The sequence below is a fragment of the Cricetulus griseus genome, chromosome 4 (assembly GCF_003668045.3).
Source record: "Cricetulus griseus strain 17A/GY chromosome 4, alternate assembly CriGri-PICRH-1.0, whole genome shotgun sequence".
NCBI lineage: Eukaryota > Metazoa > Chordata > Mammalia > Rodentia > Cricetidae > Cricetulus > Cricetulus griseus.
The window spans coordinates 162,743,086-162,763,614 of record NC_048597.1 but is presented as its reverse complement, the minus strand read 5'-3'; the positions used below and the strand labels follow the sequence as shown (position 1 = coordinate 162,763,614).

The 20,529-nt window shown below is 38.2% G+C and overlaps 1 protein-coding gene across 9 annotated transcripts in view; it reads left to right on the top strand.

Moving 5' to 3' along the window:
• The first annotated feature begins 510 nt into the window (after positions 1-510).
• Sik2 (salt inducible kinase 2) overlaps positions 511-20,529 on the top strand; it is a 100,651-nt gene continuing 80,632 nt past the window's right edge. For 6 of the 9 annotated variants that reach the window (XR_003484743.2, XR_003484742.2, XM_027412163.2 and 3 more), the window contains exons 1-3: positions 512-816; positions 10,523-10,639; positions 13,836-13,899. Coding sequence is in view for 7 of the 9 variants with exons in the window: in XM_027412163.2 (XP_027267964.1) it covers positions 682-816; positions 10,523-10,639; positions 13,836-13,899 (316 nt within the window). In the remaining 2 variants the exon portion in view is untranslated. Of the gene's footprint in view, positions 817-1,242; positions 1,371-10,522; positions 10,640-13,835; positions 13,900-20,529 lie in introns of all 9 variants that reach the window. The other 3 variants (XM_035443690.1, XM_027412165.2, XM_027412166.2) reach the window with 3 other exon arrangements.

The following is a 20,529-nucleotide window of genomic DNA, read 5'->3' as shown; positions in this document are numbered from 1 at the left end:
AAATCCTCACAGACGTCAAAAAGTGGAGAGACTTAGATAGTAACGAGCAGGAGGGCTAAAAAGAACACAAAGAAAAGAGGCTGTGAGCAACGTGTTGCTCAGCCACGGTGTTCCTCGGGCTCCAAATTTAGCGCAGCAGTCTTCCTGCGGGCGAGCTTTTGGCGGGAAGGGCCGCAGGCGGGCGGAGAACGCTAGGCGACCCTACAGGCCACGCGCAGGCGGCACGCTGCACCCTCCGCTCGGCCCACCAGGGCTCGCTCTTGCCCTTCTGCTGGAAGGCAGCAGGAAGGGGGCGGAGCAGACGGCGACCCCGCCCCCGGCCCCGGCGAGGCCGGAGTAGGCTGAGGAGAGGGCGCCGCGGCCGGAAGCACAGTGCCCGCCGGAGCCGCGCGCCGCCCCTCCCTCCCGCCACCGACGTCGGAGCTGCCGCGGTAGCTATGGTGACCGGTGGAGGCCCGCCCCCGTCCCCTGCCCCGGCCCCCTGACGTCGGCTCACGTCAGCGCCGGCGCGCGCCTGGCTGGGCCCTGTGGGGCGGGAGGGAAGCAGCGCCGGAGCGAGCACTGCGGCCGTCGCCCAGAACCCAGCCGCGCCGCCCGCCGCCCTCCTGCCTGCTCAGCGCCGCTTCGCGCCGGCCCGCTCGTTCGCGCTCCAGTCGCCGTGTCCTGCAGCGGGGGCCCAGCATGGTCATGGCGGATGGCCCGAGGCACTTGCAGCGCGGGCCGGTCCGGGTGGGGTTCTACGACATCGAGGGCACGCTGGGCAAGGGCAACTTCGCCGTGGTGAAGCTGGGGCGGCACCGGATCACCAAGACGGAGGTGCGGCACCACCGGGGTTCGGCGGGAGCGTGGCATGGTTGCGCCCCGGGCGGGGAACGGCGGGCCTGGCTCTGTGGGGACCGCGGGGTGCAGATCGGGGGGGTGGGTTGTCCCTGGGAAGCCACACAGGCTTCCGTCCCGAGCCTCCCACCCGGGGACCTGGTCTGTGGCCTCTGCTCCCAAGCCCAAGTTCCGCGTCTTCCCGGCTTTCGGCTGGGGGTGGGGTGGGAGGGGAAGTCTCGATGCTCCAGGTCCGCGCGGGGACCAACGTCGCCGGCGGGAGAAGGGGACCGGCAGCTCCTGGACTTGGCGGACACGTAGCGCGACCCTAATCAGGAGTCCCTCGCTGCTAGGCGAAGAGGGGGCGCCGCGGACCCGACCGGTGCGGACGGACCGCTGTCTATTTTCTTTGCTTTGGGCCCGCAGGGTCTCTGATTTGGTGCCTGACTGGCTTGATCTCTTGCCGGAGGTATATCTAATACTCCAGACAATAGAACTGGTTGAAAATGGTCATCTCAGCTCTGCACCGTCGTCTGAGGTTGTCCCTTTACCAGGTGTGCATACTGACTCCAAGCACGCATTCCTTAAGCCACATCAGATGGACTACTCAGAAAGCCCTCAACTGCTTCCTTACAGTGACTCCAGCATCCCCCTCCATGGTGCATTCTAATGCACCGCACATATTTTCTCCCCGAGTCTCTGTTCTTACCTAGCCCACCCCCTTCCTTCCATTGCCTCAAGCTGCTCTCCTCGGGGTCTCTATTTTAAGACGTGCAAATTAAATACCTTGGAAAAAAACGATCGAAACAAAACCGTTTTTTTAGACTACAACCTAGTGGTTTTGACGTACTCTATTCTGCCTTATGATTTCCACTGTAGTTTCACCGGTTTTCAGTTTGTCTCCCCAAATTTCATCTCGTCCGGGTTTTTTCCCTAGTACATTTCTTAAGAACGTTCTAGCCTTTGAATGTAGAACTTAAACGCCCCCCCCCCACGGAAGACTTACGTAAGGTTAAGGGCATTTAAAAGCCTGAGTGTTTTCTTAGCAGTAGTACTTAGAAGTTTTGCTTCGTGTCCATTTTTATAAAGGAGGATATGTCTGACATGTGTTCATTTTTTCTTGTTTTGTTTTGCCTCACGGATCCCTGACACACCACCTAAATCTGACTTCTTTAGGGCGTCAGTACCAAGGTCAAAATATTTTTCCTTTCACAAATTTACCATTGTTATGAATCTAGATTGTTAGTAATGATAATGTGAGTATATTGACATTGCCAAATTGTTGCATAGCTTAATATGGTCCCGGCACTTTTTTAATGAATAAAGTTGTTTCGTTCTTGTAAAGAGTTATGGCCAAGCTGTCATACCTTGCCGCTATGTAAAATAAAAGGGAAATATCTTAAATGGGTAACTTTATGAATCTTTTTCAATGACCGTCAAAAATGGCACATTACAGAGAGTCTGTAAACTTTTTGGTGATATTCTGTGGTTGGATACCGAATCCAATAACATATTATTTTTTTTCTTTTTAGCAATATTTAGTGGTCATCTGTTATCTGTCAGACTGAGTTTAAAGTGGCATAAGTGCTTTAACTATCCCACTTTAGAGAACTGCTTAAGTGGAGCTCATGGTAACTGACACTTTCTTGGGGGTCACAATTTAGATGGTGTCCCTTTCAAACTGATATTTCTTAGGAAGCGAGGTAGGGGGCACTGTGGAGTAACACTGCCTGTGACTGTTAGGTCAGTTACTTTTGTGATTGAAGACACCTGTCAGATCATCAAAGAGCTTGCAGATCCTAAAGTGTGTGTGTAGTATATGTGTATAAAGTTATTTTATGTTAAAAGCTAAAAGTTTAGCCTACAGATTCCTCCCTCATGCTTTTCTATTTTTACAGTGGGCAAGTATGAGCATTTTTGTGGTTGTCCATACTAAGGCACAGAAAGGTGAAATGGTCTAGTAGTTACTGTACAGAAAAGTCTGTGGATGTTTCAGTTTGCAAAGTGGTTCTCTGAAGTTTTATAGGGAAGTTACATGAAGACTCGTTGATTAAGAGCATGGATTCAGTTTCTAAAAGTATAACATTTGTTTTCAGTGAGTTCTTTCTTTAGGGATAATTATTTATTTACTGAATATTTATATCTTTGATAAATAGAACCACCATTCGAACTATAGTGAAAATTTCAACTATCACATTATTTTAGATTCTCATTGCTTAACATACTATATCTAGTTAATTACAGAGAATAGTTAATATAGTATAAAGAAAACTATTAGCAAAATGTGACTATGTTTATTTACTGCTTATGGAAACTTCTTTATATTCTGTATTTTAGCATTGTAGGCTTATGTGTTTTAGAACTTGGAGATCTGGTTTTTTGTTGTTGTTGCCTTCAAGTTTGATCCTGAGTCAGTTTTAAAAAGTCAGTTTTATTATATTCGCACACACACACACACACACAAACAAGTGAAAGCATATTGCAGGAACTGGTTCTTTCCTTAAACCATGTGGGTGCTAGGGATCAAACTCAGATAATCAAGGTTGGCAGCCAAGTGTCTTTACTCTCTGACCATCTTGACACCCCCTGAGACAAATCTTAGGGCTTAGTTTTAACATTCCGGTTATGAATAGTTTTATTTTTAATTGGCTTCTCTCCATCTTCTGTTTCCTATCACTCACGAAAAATAAGATACAATTTTGTAGTGCTTTGGAGAAGTCTGTTTCCCTTTTAGGAAAAAAATAGTATACAAAAGAGACATTAATTTTGGTCTAATCTGTCAAATGGCTTACTACCAAGAAATATAATTACGTCATCTGAAGCAGTATTCATGTGCTAGATCTCTGTGTAAATTTTGCACACAAAAGGGAAGGCAAGGGGGTGGTAGAACCCAGCTTCCTAATATAATAATTCATAAAGTCTTTGCAGAGCTGGTTTATGAATTGCAGAAGCTAATTTTGTAAAATTAGCACAATGGGAAAAGAATAACACCATTTAGGCTATTAAACTATTTTTGGCAACAGTGGTTGCTAGTTTTTTATTCTGTGGATGTCCATGAGTAGTGTTTTATAAATAATTTATTAGCAAGTAACTTTCCCTTCTAGTTCACTATATAGTTAGTTCAAGGGTGGAGTTGTTTGTTTTGTTTTTGTTGGGGTTTTTGAGGGGGGTGGTCTAAGTAAAATTCTAGGAAAATTATTTGTACCCGTAAGTGCTCTCTTATCTGTTAAAGAATGTTTAGTACAGTAAATGTTAAGAATAAAGGAGAGCATAGTACACCAAAAGTATATAGTTTCCCAACAAGTGGAATACTTGTTCTTATGATGTCACATTGCCTTTTAGTATTTTTAATGCATTTTTTTTTCTATAGGTGACAGCACAGGGTCCATGTCTGTGCTCACACATTTTGCTTATTGTATATAACTTTATAACAGCATTTTAGTAGGTTAGTATTCTACCTTGTACATAACCCATTTTACTTATGACTCTTACTATTTTATCATGTCCAGTTTTCAACAATTGACAGGGAACACAATTATGTATATAAATCTGTGTCTGCACTTTAAATGTTTTTAGGGGTAAGGAATTGCTGGTAATTTTCAGAAAAGAGATTACTAAATGAGAAGGTTTAATTTTTACATTTGACAATTTTTATTACCTTATCATGTTTATTATTGAAAAATTTTAAAGTTCAGATAAATGAAAATAATTACCTGTACTATAAGTACCCAGAGGTAACCACCATTATTATATTCAGATCCCTCCCTATACAGATAACTTGACTTTTCCTCAATCCCATACTTTTTGTGTTGCTTACCTCCAAAGTCATATGAAGGAAAGTGTACAGAAACTTTGTCGAGGTTCTGAAAGTTACTTTATTAATGTGGCCTGTAGAGGTTAGGCTGCTTGCTTACTCCTGAGAGAACCTGGACTCAGAACGGCTGTCAAAGGCTGTCCGAAAAGTACCTTTGTGCACTGAAGTTTCTGTGTGTGTTTTGTGACTTGGATGTTCTGGCATAATTCTCAGACAACCAACTTAAAGTGTAGAATTTCCTAATGCTTTCCAAAAGGAAAGTTCAAAATGTTGTTTTTATAGCAAGGATAGAAACAAAAAGAGGGGTGTATTAAGCCATGAGCATGGTATTTCTTTTAAATACAGTTGGGTTTTAAATTTTACTTTGACATTCTATGAGTCTTTTCAGTAGCCTTGGTATTAGTCTTGTGCTGCAAAAATACTCCAGATTTCAAGAAGTAGCTGTACTATTCACAATAGGAGAACCTGTGGCCAAATACCTTAGCCACTAACATTTGAATCTAGGCTTGTATGTGATCTTCTCTTGTGTATTGAAATAGGACTTGATTTGTCATTAGACTGTTCTCTAGTTTCTGGGTCCTCAGACAAGTAATAATTGGCAATTTGTTTTGCTAAATACTATTAAAGTTATCTCTTCTTTGGGAGAATGGCAAACAAATATTCACAGCAAGAACTGTGTAAATTTTAAAAGTGTGTGTGTGTGTGTGTGTGTGATGTGGAGAGGGACATGTGCATGCTAACATGTGGAAACCAAAGGACAATTTTGTAGAATCAGTTCTCTACTTCAACTTTTACATGGGTCCTTGGCCTTGAACTCATGTCATTGGGCTAATATTGCAAGTGCTTTTACCCACTAAGCTGGCCCTGAGTTTTGTAAATTTCTCTGTTCTGTAGAAATTTTTAACTTTAGCAGAGTTTAGTGTGTTCTGATTTTAAGTCCTCTAAGGAATTCTATCTTGGCACCATGCAATTAAGAAAACATTTATTTGGAAATCATGAAACTGGCCTCCTTGGACTCACTTGAAGACATTTAATTTATGGCCCACTGTTGATTACGGTTTCCTTGGCATCAAATGGATTACAGAAATCCTTATGACACCTCTTTTTCCTTTTTAATAGACCTCTTACCTTTCCTCCTACATCTTTTTTTTTAAGTAAGTGATTTCTGTAAAAGTTTTTTCCCATTAAATATTCATGTGAAACACTTTCTATCCTTTCTATCCAGTTATGATAGTTAAGATTGGAAGACAAAGGGGAATTTCATCAGAAACTCTTCATTTTAGGACATTTAAAGTTCTTTAGACAGATAAAGAGCTGCATCTTAAGTAAATTAAACTAGGGACAATCCCACTATGTTTTAAGTTCTTCTTAAAAGTAAACACTATCCACACAGTTCCGTCGGGTTTCAGATGTTAGGCCTGCTCATAATAGCCATTGTGGAAAGCCTGGAGAAGAAACTACACGTTCTCACTTCTGCTCTCAATGCTCAGGAGATGGATCTGACCGCCTTCATTCACTTGTATTTTATATGTTTGCAATAAAATAGATGTCACTGTACATATAACCTGTGCTTTTTATTTCCCTTGTTTTTAGCATCTCCAAATTTAAAAAAAAACAAAACAAAAAGAAAACACTAAGGCAGTGGTTCTCAACCTTCCTAACACTTCGACCTTTTAATACAGTTCTTCATGTAGTGGTTACCCCTAACCATTATTATCCTACTTCATAACTATAATTTTGCTACTGTTATAAATCGTAAATACCTGACATGCAGGATATGTGATATTTGACCCCTGTGAAAGGATCCTTCAATCCCCAAGGGGTCGTGAACTGCAGGTTGAGAATCACTGGTCTAAGGCAGCATTTGGAGGCATCTTGCATGTCACTAGCCATATTTTGTTTAACTAATTTGCTATTGCTAAAAATAAGGTTCATTTTTCTCTATTGCAGTACTCTTTAAGTGTTCCAAAGGATATTCTTTTACAAACATTTGCATACCTGATTTTTTTTTTTCCCCTCAGAGCAGCTCCATTGAAATGGAATTCTTGGATGGAAGAGTCCATCCATTTCCTTTCTTATGGCCTGAGATGCCACAATGCCACAGTATCCTCTACAAAAGCAATACCCATTAGTTACCAGTAGGAAAAACACTTTTAGGAATACTGCTTTATAGGGTTCTTTTTTACTTTTATTTTCCAATAGACAAAATGCTTGTATTTATTTTCTTTGCTTTTTTAATTTGTATTTCATTGAGTACTTTAGTTGTAGTAATGGCTAATTGCATTTTTTTTTTTTGGCCTTTTGGCTCTCTTTTAATTACCTTGTCTTTTATTTTAGAATTGTTGGAACTTTTTTAAATGGGAAGTTATTTAAATCACTTCTCTTATAGTCTTAGAAACCCTCAGTTCATATAATTATTTTTAACTGTATTTTTTAATTTAAGTGATATATTTAATTGATTTATACAGAAGACCTTGTCATTAGTTCAGATTATTCCCATCCAGTTCTTTTTCATCACCAAAGTCCTCAGGCTTAGTGGAATACATGTTTTTTAAGGTCCTTTATAGAATGTTGAATTGCTTCCTGACAAACTTATAACCTATTTATATTCACCCAAATTTCCACAAAAATGACTTATCTCATCAAAACTTAGTTCATGTGGGCATTCACTTTTCAATTTTTGCTAATATAAAAATGTAAATGGTATTTTTTGTTTTAAATTTACAGTTTCCTGAGTATTTCTATGGTTGAATACTCATACTTCAGCTGCTTTATATAGGGTTTAGAATGATAACAATCTTTCTGATTTCTCATGTATGTCCTCCTAAATTAGAGAGGAAGCCTTGCTTTTGCTCCTTAGTGGAAGGAATGTTTTTTGTTTGTTTGTTTTTTGTTTTTTTATTTTTTGCCATAAATCCAGTTTGTTTTTAAAAGACTGTATATATAATCAAGTTAAAGCGTTAAATGATTCAGTTAACCAAAAAGAAAGAAAGAAAGAAAGATCTTCAATTAACAGACTCTTTTTGACCTTCTTGACTTTCTCTTGATCATGCAGACTTTTGTCGTAAGTTTAGAACTATTAAAAAATAGGAGATGGTATGCAGAGAAACTAAGTTTATATTTACCTTTGAAATACGCAGTGTTTTGTAAGTTGGAGACTTTCAGTATGCTTTTGAGAAATTCCATTTTTAAATCAGTTTTATTCACTTCAGTCTCACAGATACAATCAGTTCCTTGAGAATAGAAATCCCATCTGATTTGTTTCTGTATCTTAGGGATAGTATTTGGCATACAATAAATGTGTGATGGGTAAACTTTTTTAAATAGTGAGGAGATTGAATTTGGAGTGAAAGACCTGAGGTTGCATCTTGTCTGTCTGTCCATTCACCCACCTTAATTTGCTAGAGCTTTAAAACGTTTGCAAATTATGTGATTTTTTTTTCTTTTGGGGGACAGAGCCAAGAAAGGTTTTGAGATTTGGACAGAGGGCCTCATGCATGCTAATATGTAATGCCTTTTGAATCTCTGTTTCATTGGTTTCTAGTTATCCTGCTTCTTCCATTTATTTGACAGAATTGAAAGATAAATGAGATAAAATGCATTTAAGGATCTTGTAAAATTAAGAAGTGTTATACAGTTGGCAAAACCACTGTCATTATTACTAAATTTCTGAGTTCTTGGCAAAGAGCTCCCTCAAGCTAGCAGAAATCCAATGGATCAAAAGCTCCACTCTTAATGTCTGGGCATTAACTGGGCTGTTTCTGTGCCTCTCATACATTTAGGTTTGGTTATGTGACTGAGTTCTAACTAATGAAATTAGTGAGGCCTGCCCATCAGAATCTCTCTGGTGAGCCTTTTAGAGCTCTTTTTTTCCTTTCCGCCTAGAATGGAGACAATCTTCAGAGCAGCCTTGGAAGCCACACCTTAAACATGGGAAAGCCTTTTTGAGCCATATATGCTGGCTAATAATTCCACCCATTTAAACCTGCTACATGAGCAAGACATAAACTTCTGTTGTGCTTGAATCATTATAACTGAGAATGTTAAAGCAGTTAGACTGCCCTTGCTACAAAGATCATGGGAACACATGCCTTTCCTTAGAGAAATGTAATCATCCTGCAGGCATCATAAATAAGGAGTAGTGGTATACAACTCTACTTCCAGGAGGTTCAGTGGCTTCTGACCTCTGCAGGCACCTGCATTTACATGACATTACATAAACTTACTTTAAAAATTAAAGAGAAATGATACATACAAAATTTGATTCCTTTCTCTCAAATTCTCTTATATGGTTTTGACTCATCTCATAATAGAAGCTTCCTTGGGTGAAAACAGTGCTGATGTCTAGACTTCAGACTGTAGGAAAAGACATTTCCTTGAAACATGTCTGTGAAACTCCATGTTACCTTATAAAGACGGTTGAAATTCCAACATGCCCTTGCCCTTTTATATGACAGTTTTTATGAAAGTTGCCAGAAGTGAGTGATAATCCTGGATTCTGACACACTTTTAATAAGAATGGGGTCTCTTATATATGTGGTTGGAGGAGGTCCACTCACAGGGTAGAGACAACCAGCCGTACTTGCTGCTTCTCATAGTGAGCACAGTACTATCACCAGCAGTCTATTTTGCTAGCAGTTTGACATAGAATATTTTGATTTTGATTATGATAATGAAACAACAGCAGACATAATGAAAATAGCTTTTCATAAAGGTACCTTAAAAAAAAAATGACAAAGCATAAAGCAACCAGAAAGAAAGAAAGAAAGAAAGAAAGAAAGAAAGAAAGAAAGAACGAACGAACGAACGAACGAAAGAAAGAAAGAAAGAAAGAAAGAAAGAAAGAAAGAAAGAAAGATGTGTGAATGGGAAACTAAGGAAGTTGAATGACAAGCTGGAGTCCTAATTTCTTGCATACTTTTTGGAAATGGCGAACCATTAAAGCATGTACATTAATTGATATTAAAAGTTATGCTGAAGCAACATAGGCTATGCAGTATTTGAAATTCTCTTTGCTAGAATGTGAAGTGCACTTTAGAGTTTCTATAAAACTCACTAGAATTAAATATGGGGAGTTTCCAATTACCAAATACCTTATTTGAAGATTACCTTATTCCAAAGCTTTGAATTTCTAAACGTTGGTTCTTTTTAATTACGTTAAAAAAATCATACAATTGTTGTTTCTGAATACTTAATCATTCACCTTCAAATTCACCTTTGGATTCCTATTTAGTTATGACAGAATCAGGTCACATTTTCTAAAGTTAAAACTCTTAGAAAGTTAAAATTAATATAATTATTCACATTGAAGTTTTGCATTTTAGTATGTTAATTTTAATTCGATTGATATTACTTCACATAGATTAGCTTTAGTATTTTACATTTGAGATTTTTCTTTTTCAAAACCATTTATCTGTAGGAAGGATCTGAGAGGGGTTGTTGCAGGGGAAAGAATATGATCGAAATATGGTTTGAAAAAACGTTAATAAAAATTGTAAAAGGTTTTCAGAGACTGGAGAAAAGTCTATCTTGTATATCCCTTGGATCCGGCCACTTTCCTAGAAACTGACATCTCAGTTGCTTCCCGCTTGGCAGATACGTACTCCATAGGTAATTCATTGGTTGAAAGTGCTAAGACTTTTTCAGTTTAAAGTAACTTTGAAAAGTTGTTTTCCACAGCACACTAAAGACTCTCAGACAAAAATCTGTTGTGCATTACAAATAGTAGAAGCTTAAGAAATGTGTGTTGTATAAATGAACAAATGAACATTTGAATTAAATTAGCTATCGGTGTTACAGATACCTATAGGCAATGTCTCAGATTTACTAATTCTTAACTGGAAATGGTAACCACTTTATATTAATTGTATTTATGTGTGTTCTGGGCTGCAGGTGGCTATAAAAATAATAGATAAATCTCAACTGGATGCAGTAAACCTTGAGAAAATCTACCGAGAAGTACAAATAATGAAAATGCTCGACCATCCTCACATAATCAAACTTTATCAGGTAAGGCTTAGCCTTCTCTCTTTATGCTTTTCCACATCCAAGTGTCTGTTTTCATTGTGATTTTTACTTTTATGACAGTTTTTCTAGTTTATCAAAGAAATGTTTTCTTAAGCTAAATGTCACCTCTTCCTATATATTTAAATTTGCAAAAAAATGAAACTAGGAAGCTTCTTGGTAATTTAACCTCAAGTTGTCTTTTAGATTACCAGCTAACCATTTTTAAAAAATGGAAGTTGTGCCTGAACTCCCTGGAGTTTCAAAGATGGTGGTTGTTAGTATCCAGGCATCTGTACTGACCTGTCCTTGGGGTTGACAGGATATGTCCTCAGCTGCAGCCACTAAGAGCACCACCTGTGTATATTCACTATGTTCCCTTTTAAAAGGGCCCTTACCACCTCCCATTTTTCTCTTTCTCTCCCTGTTTCTCTGCCTGTCTCTGTCTCCCCCCCCCACACACCTCTCTCTTCTCTTCTGCTGATCCTGTCCCCAGAGGTGGGTCTCCTCTCTCTCCTGCCCCCTTTTCCCATTCACTCCCCCCCCCAAAAAAAACCCTCCACCCAAGCTCTGTCAAATGATGTCTTTCTCTTGAGTGCTGCTTCTTTAAATTGCAACAGTGGTATCATAAATAAGAACGTCATACTTTTGTTTATTTGAAAAGCTACTGTTTATGTGTTACGAAATACAAAGGCTAAAATAGTATATTGCTTAGAGACAAACTTTGTAATATATAGATTTGTGTCTTTTTTATGAGTCATAAAAATAAGCCATTTTTTAAAAATCAGTTTTATTAAGAAATTTTGTAAGCTGCATATAAATTTAAGCCATGTGTTTTAAAAGAAATATTTTCTCAGATTTTTTAAAAGCAGTATTTCATGTTTAATAATCAATAAACTATTTTTAAGTTTCTGTTAATTAATATACCATATCTTTACATTGAAAATGGCTTTTAAGCTGAAAGGTCCCAGTATACTGACCTGTGACTTTGATGTACCCATGGTATGCAGGACTTTATCTGTACTAGTTTGTAAGACCAGCTCATGAGTTTTCAGAAGTTTTGTGAGCAGATAAACATCCCATTAAGTAGCTCAAACTCAGCACATGTTTATATCATAGGAATGAAATTAAAACTCTGACCCTTTTCTTAGAGGGTCAGTTTGCTATCACACTATTGCACTCAGGTAGGCTACCTAAATGTCCTTGGGATTATAAGAAAATATTAAAACGTCTAGTTTTATTATGTTCTTGAGTGCATTTTTTTAAAAAAAATATTTATTTATAATTATGTATACAGTGTTCTGCCTCCATGTATTCCTGCAGGCCAGAAGAGGGCACCGGATCTCATTATAGATGGTTGTGAGCTACCATGTGGTTGCTGGGAATTGAACTCAGGACCTCTGGAAGAGCAACCAGTACTCTTAACCTCTGAGCCATCTCTCCAGCCCTCTTGAGTGCTGTAGTACACATACATAATTTGTTCTCTCTCTCTTCATATATATATATATATATATATATATATATATATATATATGTATATGTATATGTATATATATACATATATATTAATACATATATGTGACTGTATATTATACACTTGCAAACAATGTTATTGATTGAAAACTCCAACTTGGAAATCATCAGCTTATGATAAGCCTCCTATGCATGCAAGAATATGTATATTGTGCCACTCAAAATATTTCCTAAAATTCCAAATCTATAGAGATGTAAGGCAAATTTACATCAGATTTTCCCTGTTAGCATTTGTTTTACATTTCTAAAGAAGATACTTCTATGATCATTTTAGAAGTACTGATGACCATGTTCTAAATGGATTCCCATGGTTCCCATAATATTGCCAGCTCTATTTGTAAAGTCGTTACTATTTGATTTTTTTTTAATTCCAAATTGTCAACAGCTCTTATTTACTTACTTATTTGATGAAGCACAGTCCTAAGCCTGTATTTCAGTTCAAAATTAGCTTGTAGCCTTTCAATAGACAACTATTAAGAGACATAGCTCCTTTGATAAAGTATTTGGCTTTCAAGCTAGATGACCTCAGTTTGGTCCCTAGAACCCACACGAAACTGGGGACCTGAGTTTGATCTCCAAAACCCACGTAAAAATGACAAGAATAGTGGTATACACTCAAAATCCCAGTGTAGGGAGGTGGAAACATGGGTCCTTGGGGCTTGCAGGGCCAGTCAGCCTAGCCTAATCAAGTGGTTTAGCACAGAGAATTCTTGTCTTAGAAGACAAAGTGAATGGCTTCTGAGGAAAATCTGAAGCTGACCTCTGCCTTCCACACACTTGCACACTTACATGCGTAAACATATACATGCACCCACACAAACATGCATACTGACCCTCACCCCCTCACACACAAAGTATACAGAAAAACAGTCTAAAAATTGCTTGAGTCTAAGCAGTCTCTGTTCATATAATAGAAAAATCAAATTGGTAACAATGATACACTTTCTTTCTGAACTTAGAAAAGCTAATTTAAGTGAAAATATACAGCAGTAGAGCTGTGAAGAAGCAGCTTGCAAACAATGCTTTAAAATTACAGTACCTTATAGCAATATTAACTAAAGTACAGTAGGGAAGACTATAGATATCACATTGTGCTAGCTCAGCTAAACTATAGCCTTGATAACATAACACTCACAGCCCCAAGTGAAGAGGTAATGGAAAGATCTTCAGAACTTCTTTCACCTGTGTTCACCTCCTTAAACTTGAATAGGAATGCATAGGAATCTCTTGTTAAAAAGTCAATTCTAACCAGGCAGTGGTGGTGCACACCTTTAATCCCAGCACTCAGGAGGCAGAGACAGATGGATCTCTGTGAGTTCGAGGCCAGCCAGAGAGAGCTCCAGGACAGGTTCTAAAGCTACAGAGAAACCCTGCCTCACACAAACAAGAAAGTCAGTTCTAACTCAGCAGTACTGGAATCAGGCCTGAAATTCTGCATTTCTAGTAGGTACTAGCAGCTGCTACAGCTGGCCCATTGACCCATACTTAGAACAAGGATCTAATATTCACAAAAATGATGGGATGAGTATAAAGTGAGACTTGCAAATGCTTCTGACTTCAGAATAGTTCATAACTTACTCTTTCACTAATAATCTTAATTTATGTAACCCTATAGGATGTGGTAAAGAAATCCTTCCTATCTGACTAATGTGGGATCATTTATCAATAGGTAATGGAGACCAAAAGTATGTTATACCTTGTGACAGAGTATGCCAAAAACGGAGAAATTTTTGGTAAGTTTTTTCTTTACTTTTTTTGGAACTTGAAGAAGTCACTAGCCTGCATGAATGGGGTACTTCATATTAATTTACTGATTATTTAAGAATTGATAATATTTTGAGTCTTAGACTACAATAAAATACTAGGTAAGTTAAAATATGGAATATAACTTATTTTCTTACATACATGATATTAATAGTATTTAATTTTCTTATATGCATTAAAGAGTAAAAGATAGGGAGAAACTTTTCATCTGATAAGAGAAATTTTATTACTTTGTATTTTTTACCATTCTGTTTGAGTCCTGCTATGGCTTAGCTTTTAGGGGATTCATTGGTGGCCTGTGTAGCATGAGTTTTAATAGATCTTAAAAATAAAAACCAGGAATCAGATATTGTGTGGGGGGAAGCTGAAGGATCAGAGAAACCAAGCAGCCAGCCATTAGCTCTTACCTCAAACTGAATGGGTGATCCTGTCTCCATGAATCCTCAGACTGAATGCTCAGACTGACTACTTAGACTACCATGAGCTCCTGTCTCCTGCCACCTTATGTTCCTCTCTCTGCCCAGCCATATGCCCTCCTGTATCCACCTCCTTAGTGCTGAGATCACCTTTGTGTGAGCTTTTTCTTTTTGACTTGATCAATTTCGTGTAGCCCAGAGTGGCCTTGAACTAACAGAGGTCTGTCTGCCTCTGTCTCCCAAGTGCTGGAATTAAAGGTGTGTGCCACCACTGTCTGGCCTCTATGGCTAACTAGTGTGGCTAGTTTTGCACTCTGATCTTCAGGCAAGCTTTATTTGTTGGATCATAAACGAAGTATCACCACAAGCCTTTGTGTAATCTTGTGGCTCTTATGCTTAAGTCAGGCACTCACTGTAGCTGTAAGACCTCATCTTAAGTGGGTTGGTTTCAGGCATTTAGCTGGTTTCAGTTTGGGCTGTGATACATAGGTTGCAATGGGCATTCATGTACAAGTCTTTAATTTCCATAGTCTACCTTGAAAGTAACATTTGCCACTGACACATAGTGTAAGAACTTTAAAATAATATACTTCTGCTTTGCCGTGCCTGACCATTATGGTTTTGTTGTATTGTACTTGGGTCTATTTTATAAAACACAATATAAAATTGTTTTTAGTGGCGTATCCTTTTTAGCAGATATTTTAATCTTTTTTAAATCTTATTTATTAGAAGATGCCATTTCCACATTCCTCTGTATACATAAATATTTTCACCTTTATTTCTTTGGATGGATACTAGTTTCATGAAGGGTCATTTTCTATTGGCCTGAAGGATTTTCTTAGTATTTCTTGTAGTGTGGGTGATGAAATTCTTCAGTTTTGTATATCTAAAATAGTCTTTATCCTTTTCCGGAATAGAAGGTTGAACTGGAGGCAATTTTCACTGATTTTAATGATTTGGTGATAATGTGTTTTTTGTGTGGTTTTCTTCAAGATTCTTTGGTTTAGTGTTCACAAGTTGTTTAGACTTGTACATACAACGTTTTCATTGAGTTTAGAAATTCTTCAGCCATTGTTTTCTTAACTCATTTCTGTCCCACCTCTTTCTCCTCTCCTTCAGAGTCTAGTCCAGTCTCATCTGGTCTTTTCTTTTTAAAAAATTTCCTTTTCCTGTTTCATTTTAGGTAGTCATGGTAGTTACTCTTGCTGTGTAGTCAAGCTCACTAGTGTTTTATTCTGTAATATATAATCTGTTTTTCTAGTTAAGTGTATTTTTCACCTCAGACCCTGTATACAAATTACAATTTGATTGGAATCTTGTGTATGTGTATGTGTTCCATGTCTTTACTTAGCTTTTGAACATTTGGGATACAATTACAATAACTTTTAATGTCCATGTCTGCTAATCTTCAGTATTTCTGGATCAGCTCTGGATCAGCTTTGATTGGCTACTATTCTCTTTTGTTTTGATCATATTTTTCTGCTTTTTTTCATGAAAGAATGGAGGGATGGGGAGTGAAGTACTAGCGGTCAAAGAAAACCTCACTGCAGTTTGCACAAATACTTGAAAGCACGGTTCTGTGTATATGGAGAAAAGAGGATTATCAGGAGATAGAGAAGAGCAAATGCAGAGTCCCTGAGGCCACAGAGTTCTTGGTATGTCTAAGGGTTAGCAAAGAGACCCCCAGGATTGGAAAGAAGAAAGCAGGAGGGGAGCAAGAGGGACCAAAGAGAAAGACTACTAGGAGATGCAGATAGAAAGGTAATTGGGGGGAGGAGGAGTAAGGAGCAGACTTAGAGGCTTTGCATCCCTTGTAGAGACTTTAGCTGCTACTCAGATTTTCAGTAGTCATTAAGATTTCAACGTGGGGCTGGAGAGATGGCTCAGTGGTTAAGAGTGAGTACTGGGCTACTCTCCCAGAGGTTCAATTGCTAGCACCTACATGGCAGCTGGACTGTAACTTCAGTTCTAGGGAATCTGACACCCTCTCTGGCCTCCATGGACACCAGGCATGTATGTGGTATACAGACATATATGCAGGAAAAACACCCATACACATAAAATAGACTCAAGCAGACAAGTTACTGCCTGAGTCAGACATCTTCAAATCATCTCTGAGACACACTGTTGTTTTCAGAGTAGATTGTAGTTGGAAGGTGCAGAAACCAAAGATCTGGTTGGAGGGTGTTGAAGTAGTTGCTAACACCTCTGTTTAGGATGTAAAGTAGTATAGGGAATCATTGGTGTGTGTGTGTGTGTGTGTGTGTGTGTGTGTGTGTGTGTGTGTGTGTGTGTGTGTTGCACATGTGTATATGTGAAAACACAGATTGACATCAAGTGTCATCTTTAGTCACTCTACACCTTCTTTAATTTGAGACATGGTCCTACTGAACCTGGAACTGGCTGTTGCAGCTACACTGTCTGTCTAGCCAGCTCCAGAGATCCATTGCCCAGCATTGGGATTACAGGTGCACACCACCATGCTAGAATGTTACATGGGTACTGGGGACTTAAACTCAGGTCCTCTACTGAACCTGTTTTTATATGTGGGTACAGAGGATCTGAATTCAGGTCCTAATGCTTGCACAGTAAGGGCTTTACTGGCTAAGGCCCTCCCCTTTAGCCCTTCAGTATATATTTGGAAAGTGAAACCAATTTGATTTCTTGTCACTTAGAGACCACTTACAGTATGTGTGTAACTATGGGCATAACCAAGATCTAGTTCCTGAGGCACTCCAATTAAAGAGTTAGGAAAAGAGGAGAAAGCAGCAGATGAGACTAGAGAAAGGAAGAGAAAATGGCTTGCTAGAAACCATGTGAACCAAGTAGTCTCAAGAGGATGAGCGAGCATCTATGTCAAGTGACACTGGTAGATGAAGAACAGTGAAGAGCAGAAATTTATTTACATCACTATTTGCAGTAGTGAGGACAATTTTAGAGGAGCATCTAGACCAAAAGCTAGATTAAAGGTGTTTAAAGAACAAATAAGAGAGAAATGGAGAGTAGTTCATAGGGTCAGTGAAGTCAGGAGAAGGCTTATTAGGTTTTTACCTATTTTTAAAGTTCTTATTTATTTTTTGGTTTTTCAAGACAGGGTTTGTGTCCTGTGTCCTGGAACTCACTTTGTAGACCAGGCTGGCCTCAAACTCTGCCTCTGCCTCCCAGGTGCTGAGATTAAAGGTGTGTGCTACCACCACCCAGCTAGTTTTTAAAACTTTAAGCTATAGTTTTGTTAAACTAGAAATAGTTTTACATGTTAGATGTCATTTTTATGAAAGGAGGATGGTCTCAATTTTTCTTTTTATTGATATCTTTGAAACAAGCTTGGATCACACCCAGATATAAATTGAGGTTCACTTTGTGGACTTTTACATAAAAAGTTTATTCTTAAGGTAAATTATCTAGGGTAGATGTTCAATTTAAGTTCTAAAAAAGGAGAATCTGTTTTAGATAGAGAAGTTGGACAGAGAGTGTTAGTTAACTTTCCACTGTGGTACAGTTCATGTGAGTACTGAAGCCAATGAGTAATAGAATTTAATTTTAAAATATGATGAAATCCTTGGATAATATTTACTGTTTAGAATGGAAGACTCTAGAGGAATCAGGGGCCATTTAGTACAATTTATTTTTATTTATTTTGGCTTTGTCATTTATTCGAATTGTAGCCCAACAGAACTAAATGTCTTTTCTCACAAAAACTGTTTCTCTCTCTCTCTCTCTCTCTCTCTCTCTCTCTCTCTCTCTCTCTCTCTCTCTCTCTCTCTCTCTAACTTGGCTTCATCATGTGCCAAGTCTTCTAAGCTGGGATCCTTGGTGTCAGTATTGATTTTGTCTCCTGCATCTGTCTTCTGATGGTTTGAGATTCTACTTGCTGTGCTTCCTATATTTCTCTTCAAAAAACATGCATCTTCCTATCGTCCTTTCTTCTGTCTGTATTATGCAGTTGTTTAATTGATTTATTTAACAAGGTCTCCAGAATGTTTCCGGAATTATCTGGTTTTCCCCACGCCCTTTCTTTCTGTCTCTCTTTCTATGTTTGAGGCAAGGCCTCAAAGGTGCAATTCACCAATTCTGCCTCTGCCTCCTTCAGAGTGGTAGGGTTCAATAGTGTACCCTATCCATGATCAGAGAAACTTCTAAAACCCAAGCATAGTCATGTTAGTTGTCCTCCTTTTCTAAGTTGTTCTAATGACCATTAAATAGAGGTGAGTATGGGGAGGGATTAGTTTTGAAAGTAAGGTAATGGCATAAGAGCAGCTGTTAGAAAAAGATTAATTTTCATGTAGCTTGTATATATGATAATACGTAATTCAAGCATCATATACCAAATAGTGAAAAATATGTGTAAGATTTCAAGTGAATTGAGCCAAAAATGTGTTAAGTCAGCTGGAGATATAATAAAAAAGAAGCACATAAAAACATCATTGGAGTATTATTTTGCTATATTTTAGTGTTTATCTTTCAGACTTAGGACTTTGGAATCACCTTTTACCTTTACAAGTAGACCTACTCTGTGCTGGGAGGGTGTGGTATTCCTTTTTATTACATCTTTTTTCACTCTCTTATTTTTGTATTTAGTTGGCCAGCAAACCATACTATGTTCTTGCAAAATAACTTGAAATTGAATCCTTCTGTTTCTGCAGTCATCACCCTAATCTAGGCTTTCATCACCTCATGTCTCAATTTGTGAAGATCTCATGTTTTACCATACCCTATTTCTTTCCCTAGTCAAGTACATTTCAGTGTACTTTGCTCAATCTTCCTGAAATATCTTTATTACATTACTGTGTTAATAGTCTTCATATACCTCGCTGTTGCTTAAAAACTCAAACTCTCCCATCTGTAACTAGGTTAGCTCCATTAACTAAGTGTTGTGCCCAACTATTCCTTTCATAGTTTATTGATAATCATGAATATAGACTACCAAATTGCAGATTATACTATATGCTTTAGTTAATAGGTCAACTTTTTTTTCTCCTCTTCCCCATCCTCCCTCTTTCTTTCTCTCTCATTTTTCTTTTCCCTCTCTTCCCTCTGTTTCTATATCCTGAATTCTTCATTTATTTCCTCTTAGGAAAGCATTCTAGGTTGTTCTTCACAACTCACAATGATAACTTATCTACAAACTGCTTTTCATTATTCTTAAAGTCTTCATTTCTTTTGTTGCTATTGTGTTTTTATTATTGTTTTGTTTGGGTTTCATATGTATGATATATATATATATATATATATATATATATATATATATATATATGCACAAGTGGAGACCAGAAGTCAATATTTAGTGTCTCTTGTATTACTCTCTGCGACATTTAAAAAAACAAAAATCAAAACCATGGTCTCTCACTAATCCTATAGATCAGGTCACTCTTTGGGCTACAGTGCCTAGCCAGTTAAGTGCCCCACATCCTGCCTGTCTCCACCCCACTGCATGGAGATTGCAAATCAATGGGTGCTACCATGCCTACCTATTATATGTAAGTTGAGGATCCTCAGGCTTACCCAGGAAGTACTTGACTCACTGAGCCATCTCTGCCCTGTTTTGTTTGTTTTGAGACAAAGTCTCATGTAGCCCAGGTTGGCCTAAAGCTAATAATGTAGCTCAAGATTACCTTGAATTTCTGATCTTTATGTCTTCACCTCCTGAGTGCTTGGGATCAAACCAGGACTTCTTGCATGCCAGGCAAGCAATATACCAGCTGAACTATCTCCAGCACTTCATGTCTACCTTTTCTCTCTAACAGATTGTGAAGTTCTGGTGAAAATTTAGCAATATATAAATCATTTTATATACGCCTGTTGAATGAACAATGTAATAGTCTACTGTGGCCTTTATAAGACTTATTTATTCAGGGAAGCCAAGGAGAGAATGCTGCCAGGCTAAGTAGTCTCAGGCACTTCTTTGTTCAGCTTTTGAAAGGAGTGTTTACTCTTGGGGAGATAAACATGAATGAGGAAATACCAACTGAATCAAGGGAGAAATTGGTTTCCTCTAGAATCCTAAGCAGTTTCAGAGTATTTAATGGTAGTTCGACCTTTTACCTAACTTTATTCTGACTCCTACACCTCCCTTAAAATATGCCTTTCAGAATATTATGGTAAATGAAAACATGTGCATTTAATCCTGGTAGCCTTTATTTTCTGGTTCTTAAAATACCTGATAGATACTATTTTCTGGGTGGC